This window comes from Colobus angolensis, unplaced genomic scaffold (assembly GCF_000951035.1).
Source record: "Colobus angolensis palliatus isolate OR3802 unplaced genomic scaffold, Cang.pa_1.0 Scaffold26, whole genome shotgun sequence".
Taxonomy (NCBI): domain Eukaryota; kingdom Metazoa; phylum Chordata; class Mammalia; order Primates; family Cercopithecidae; genus Colobus; species Colobus angolensis.
In genome coordinates, this window is record NW_012115821.1 from 15,621,614 (window position 1) to 15,627,728 (window position 6,115).

The 6,115-nt window shown below is 42.2% G+C and overlaps 1 protein-coding gene across 5 annotated transcripts in view; it reads left to right on the forward strand.

Moving 5' to 3' along the window:
• Positions 1-6,115, forward strand: part of ARHGEF3 (Rho guanine nucleotide exchange factor (GEF) 3) — a 345,766-nt gene that overhangs the window by 314,858 nt on the left and 24,793 nt on the right. For all 5 annotated transcript variants that reach the window (XM_011947258.1, XM_011947259.1, XM_011947261.1 and 2 more), the window contains 4 exons: positions 1,438-1,608; positions 3,025-3,087; positions 5,674-5,770; positions 5,939-6,015. In XM_011947258.1, coding sequence (XP_011802648.1) covers positions 1,438-1,608; positions 3,025-3,087; positions 5,674-5,770; positions 5,939-6,015 — 408 coding nt within the window. The remainder of the gene's footprint in view (positions 1-1,437; positions 1,609-3,024; positions 3,088-5,673; positions 5,771-5,938; positions 6,016-6,115) is intronic.

Below are 6,115 nucleotides of genomic sequence, written 5' to 3' on the forward strand. Positions count from 1 at the left end.
AAAAAAAAAAAAAGAGCTAGCCAGGTATGAAGTGATGGAAACACATTCCAGGAAGAGAAGATTGCTTGAAGGGAGTATAGAGGGATGGCAAAGTATGACGTATTTAGGGAATGACAGCCCAGTATGGTTGGAGAAATGGAGGCTCATGGATGAGTGGCAGAATGGGATCCTAAATATGGAGGCTGTGGTCAGATTACAAGAGACTTTCTGTGCCAAGCTAAGGAGTTGAAACTTCACGCGGAAGGCCACAGAGAGCCATGGCAGGGAACACTTCCTAAATAAGAGTGTGGTTTTGGAGCACAGCAACCTCGTTGCTTTGGCAAAGTCTCCAGTAAATGTAATGAAATATTCTAGTATGAAGACTGAAAATGATGCACTTAGCTTTCTTCCGGATCATTTGTATTTGTCATGTAAAGCATTTTGGTAGCATGTTTAAGTCACAGAGGTAGACTTCGGATGGTTAGACTGCCCCAGAGTCTACTGGGGCCTCTTTGGGAAATAGGAAAATACCTCAGGGACAGGAATCATGTGCTGTGAAGATAGTATTTAGTATGTATATTCGTCAGGACTTTTCAAGTTGACAAAACCCCAATTGAGATAATAGAAAGGGAAATGTCTTTCTATACGTAACGAAAATGTCTAAGGGTGGTTCTTTCCGGTATCAGGCACAGTGGGATCCAGAGGCTTAAGCAGTATTGGTAAAACTTGCTCCCTTCCTGCCTCCACTGGTCACTCCATCCTTCATTCTAGGTCCCTTTATTCTCTCCTGTAGCAGACAGATGCTTCTGCTTAACCAGGGAGAGTTGCTGCTGGAAGCCCCTGCTTGTGTTATCTCTTGAACTCACAATCCCAAAGGAATACTCTTTCCTCCTTTCTCCCATAAATCATGTGACAAATTTCAGGGAGTCACATGCCCATCCCTGAACCAGGATGGTGGAATACTCTATTGGTCAGGTCTAGGGGAGCCCACCAAAACTATATGTAATAAGATACCCAAAGTTAGTGGGATTCTATTTATAGAAGGAGGAGAGTAGGAGTACTAGCCACATGTTTAAATAAATAAAGGTCATCCACTATTGTTATCTCTTGTTCTTCTAAAGAGGGGAGATGTCCACTGGAAAAAAAGTAGAGCTCATCACATATCCAAGAACTGCCTTCATGCGTGAGTTTGGCCTGATATGTGCTTGCACTATAGTCCACTTGGTATCCAGGTCGCACAGAACGGATACTCCCAGTGCATGTTCCAAAGCAGCCCCCTGTCCAATTTTCCTTAGCACGTAGGCTCAAGACAATGCCCCACTTCCCAAAGGCTTTGTGGCAATGTCCTCTTTTTCTTTCACATGTATGATTTATGTTCTGTCAACGACAGGAAACTGCTCAAAGATCCACCCAGTCCTGCCGCTGCCCCCGTGATGGTTTGTTTTTCTCATTGTTTAGCGCTCCATTAGCTTCCGCAGTGAGAGCCGCCCTGACATCCTCGCCCCCCGACCCTGGTCCAGAAATGCCGCCCCCTCAAGCACGAAACGGAGAGATAGCAAGCTGTGGAGTGAGACCTTCGATGTGTGCGTCAATCAGATGCTTACATCCAAGGAAATCAAACGTCAGGAGGTAGGCTCCGGGCCCAAACTCCATGTTGGCTGTGTGTCTGGAACAAAGGTGCATTGCAGGCGTCAGCCGTGCTGGAGTTTGCGCCTTAGTCTCCAAATCAATTCTTCATTGCATTTGTAGAAGGACAAACGGGAGTGTCTGACCTTGGGGAAGGAACTGAGAAACCAGAAACCAGCTGGGAGGGTGTGGCCCCCACTTTAAAAAGAAACTGATGTGAAAATGTGAATTTACAAGAAGATGAAACCAAGTGTCTATTGAGGATTCTGAAGTTCACAAAAATAATCATTTTAGTTATATTTTGATAGCAACTTCTAGACTATTTTAAAATATTCAGTTTCCATAACTTTGATTCAGCTTTGTGGAAAACTTCCTTTCTATAGAATCCAGTTAATTTCATTCCCTGTAAGTTTTCTGTATCAATTGCCCTAAATGGCTCTGATAATATTACCCTGTATAGAAGAGCTTGTCTAAGTGCTTGCCAGGCTGTGCTGAGAACTTCATGTGTGCATCATCGGATGAGATCCTTGGAGTATCCAGCCCCAGGTTGTGCCTCCACCTGCTTTGTCCTCAGTTTACCAAGCAGCCCCAGGTGGAGGGAGCTTTCAAAGCCTGACCACTTTTTCCCTACATCCTGAAACACAGTAGACCCTGAAATATAATTACAAACTTGTAGTCCTTTAATAATGTAATGTTTGCTGACAGTTTGACTTCCCAGATGGAAGTGAAAGAGTGTTCTGTGCATCAGAGCTCTTTAGCATGATGGTTTAATGGAGCCAAATTAGAAACGGTCCATTTACATTACATACTTTTCCACACAGCCAGCTCCTATAATTTTATTTTTTGTACCTGTGGGACTGAGAAGTAATTTAGAATGAATTAACTTCACCAGATTGTATTTGGAGTGATAAAATGTTGGATTCTTCCTACAATATCAGCCTAAAGGCATTGGATAATACGAATAAAACTTTCTGCTGAGATTCGCCTTCTGTCGAGTAGAAGAAGTGGGGATGGCCCAGTTAATAATACTGCCACATCCATTATCTAGAACAGCCTCTGAATCACTTCTTATGATTGCCTCTCACAACAAGGGTACCAAATCCATGCTCACACTAATTATTTTACCTAAAATAGTTCCCTCTTGTTTGGCTGCATCGAAGTTCTGTAACATGAAAGATGACTTTTTGAATTAGAAATGTGTGGAAACTTTCTCCTACAAACAGAGCAGCACAATATGCAGTAGTTTTGCAGTATCTTTTCATTGCAGGGTTAAGCATAGATGCATTTGCTTCAGGTTAATGTAACTTAAAATACTTAAATATGTAAATTTGGGGTTTTGAGTGGTGGAGCCAGCACTCTTTGAATATGGTCTTGTAAATGAAGGGAGAATTCAGTGAATATGTTTATCTTTCCTTGCAGGCCATCTTTGAGCTTTCCCAAGGAGAAGAAGACTTGATAGAAGACTTGAAATTAGCAAAAAAGGTAAATTTAAATCCAGCAGTCATTTGAGTCAAGTCACTTTTTTCCTTGAGTAATTTCACAACCCTAAAGTGGTGCTTCATGAGAACTCCTTTTATGACTAAGACTGGTCTGCTACCACACACCAAGCAGTGGGGAAAGTGCTTCAAAACAAGAGGGCAGAATAGCTCTCCAGACCCGGCACCTTTAGGGATTTACCTCTGCGTGTCTCTAATGCATGTCAAAGAATACTTCAGCCTAAATCAGAAAGTGTCCATGGAGGCCTCGCTTTATGTATGTTTCGTTGTCCTAGAAGTCTCGTGTACGACTCTTTGCCCATGGGAGAGAATGTGTGCATGTCTGAAACTTGAACTGAGTCTTAGAAATAAAGCCATTTGAATCTCAAAAGCAAATAAAGTGAAATGAGGCAATTGCATACTATCATATAAGCTGGGGTCTTTTATATAGGAATTTGTTTTCTAATCAACATTTTGTGTGGGGAGGGAGGAGGACAACAAACCTTCCTCAAAAATGTTTTCATTCCAGTGGCACAGCCCCCCAACTCCATGGCTTGGAGGCTAAAACTAGACTCCTTCATTTGATATTCACAACCTCCTCGAAGAATCACAGGGTTGGAAGGATACCTTCCTTCTTTTAAGGGTTTTTAGTCTTTCTGCTAAGATGAAATTCCACCTCTAGCATTCCTGAGAGACGGCCACCCAAGCTTTGCTTGGACCAGCTAAGAAACTGAGTTTTAGGCAGGGCTGGAGGAGGAGGAGATCAGAGAGGACAAAGAAGTTATTTCAGGCCGGGCGCGGTGGCTCAAGCCTGTAATCCCAGCACTTTGGGAGGCCGAGACGGGCGGATCACGAGGTCAGGAGATCGAGACCATCCTGGCTAACACAGTGAAACCCCGTCTCTACTAAAAAATACAAAAAACTAGCCGGGCGAGGTGGCGGGTGCCTGTAGTCCCAGCCACTCGGGAGGCTGAGGCAGGAGAATGGCGTGAACCCGGGGAGGCGGGGCTTGCAGTGAGCTGAGATCTGGCCACTGCACTCCAGCTGGGCGACAGAGCGAGACTCCGTCTCAAAAAAAAAAAAAAAAGAAGTTATTTCACTGTGAGAGTTATCATGCTGGTCATATGTGTAATTCCCCTTTCCTGCATGAAGATTTGCCAAACTCAAGCACCTTGAGATGTTTCCCGGCTATCCTTTTCCTCATGGTGGCCCTACCGTCCTACAAACTTTTCTCTTTCCTTTCAACCATTCATATTCACCCATCCTTCAGGAGCCAGCTCAAATCTCAGTTTATTCTTACATAACATTTATTGCCTCCTTCTCTATATCAAGCAGCTCATCTTCAAAACTTTCCTTGGCCACTCCAGCTTTAATTCTCTGACCCTCTAGAGCAGTTTTGATTTGATGGCTTTTTGCTGTCATGTGACATCAGTTTTAATTTTAATCTTTAAATTTTAAACATAAGCCGGGTCCGGTGGCTCACACCTATAATCCCAGCAATTTGGGAGGCTGACGCAGGCAGATCATTTGAGGTCAGAAGTTCAAGGCCAGCCTGGCCAACATGGTGAAATCCCTTCTCTACTAAAAAATACAAAAATTAGGCCAGACACGGTGGCTCACGCCTGTAATCCCAGCACTTTGGGAGGCCAAGGTGGGCAGATCACGAGGTCAGGAGATCGAGACCATCCTGGCCAACATGGTGAAACCCTGTCTCTACTAAAAGTACAAAAATTAGCTGGGTGTGGTGGCGTGCACCTATAGTCCCAGCTACTCAGGAGGCTGAAGCAGGGAATTGCTTGAACCCAGGAGGCGGAGGTTGCAGTGAGCCAAGATCACGCCACTGTACTCCAGCCTGGGTGACAGAGCAAGACTCCATCTCAAAAAAAAAAAAAAAAAAGAAAAAATTCTTTTGTAAACATAGATTTAGTTTTCCATGAGATTGGAAACTAAAATATAAAACTAGAAAATATTTTAGTTTTTCTTATCTTCCCCATTACCTTTATAAAATTCCTTGAAGGTAGGAGACTTTTAAGTCTTTGTATTCTACTTCAGTGCCCTGTGTATAAGTGTGTATTCTTGTTGTTTAATTTTCTCTAATAAGAGGTGATAGGATTAGCAGAGGTTTTACTCTCTTTGTTCAAATCAGTAGTAAAGGATACCAATCACTGTTTCTTTCCTCTTTTTCTTTATTTTAAATATGTACTAATTTAAAAAAAGAATCTGCTGGTAGCTAGTTTTGAATAAAGTGGGATTTTTTTTTTAAGAGGCAGGATCTTGATTTTGAAAACATTTTAACAGTCAAATCTGTTCTATACCTAGGATTTGTGCTCTTTCCTACATATATGATATACTAGAATAAAAAAGCTTTTGAAAAATCTGTTTTGGTTTCTCAACCACAAAGGCTCAAGGCGGTGCTGGTTTCTCCTCTCCTCCAGCCACACCTGTCTGCTGTTCTGCAGCTTTATGGGAGAAGTTGTTGTTAGAGAGCCAGAAGTTTTGTTATTGGATAGGACCTATCAGGAGTCACTTACATGAACAATGTATTTCCTGTGATTTTAAACATTTGCTTCCATCTCTTGCCATTTTTATGCAGGCCTATCACGACCCCATGCTGAAACTCTCCATAATGACAGAACAAGAGCTGAATCAAATTTTTGGAACACTGGACTCTCTAATCCCTCTACATGAAGGTATAATTTTGTTCCCAGGATGAGTTGTGACTTGTAGCCTTAATTGAGTTGTCTTATTAACGAGTGAGTAATTATAAAATACCTGCAGTGTGAATAACCCAGAACCTACTTCCAGCCCTGTTCATATTTGATTGCCTAACAAATAAGCATCTGTTTATTTTTTGCCAGAACTCCTTAGTCAGCTGCGAGATGTTCGGAAGCCTGATGGCTCGACTGAACATGTTGGTCCCATCCTCGTGGGCTGGGTAAGAAAGTTCTCTGGTCTTTATTGAAGATAAATTTCAAAAATATAGATGGGAGTTTCATTTTAGCTAGACTTTTTTTTTTTTTTTTTTTTTTTTTTTT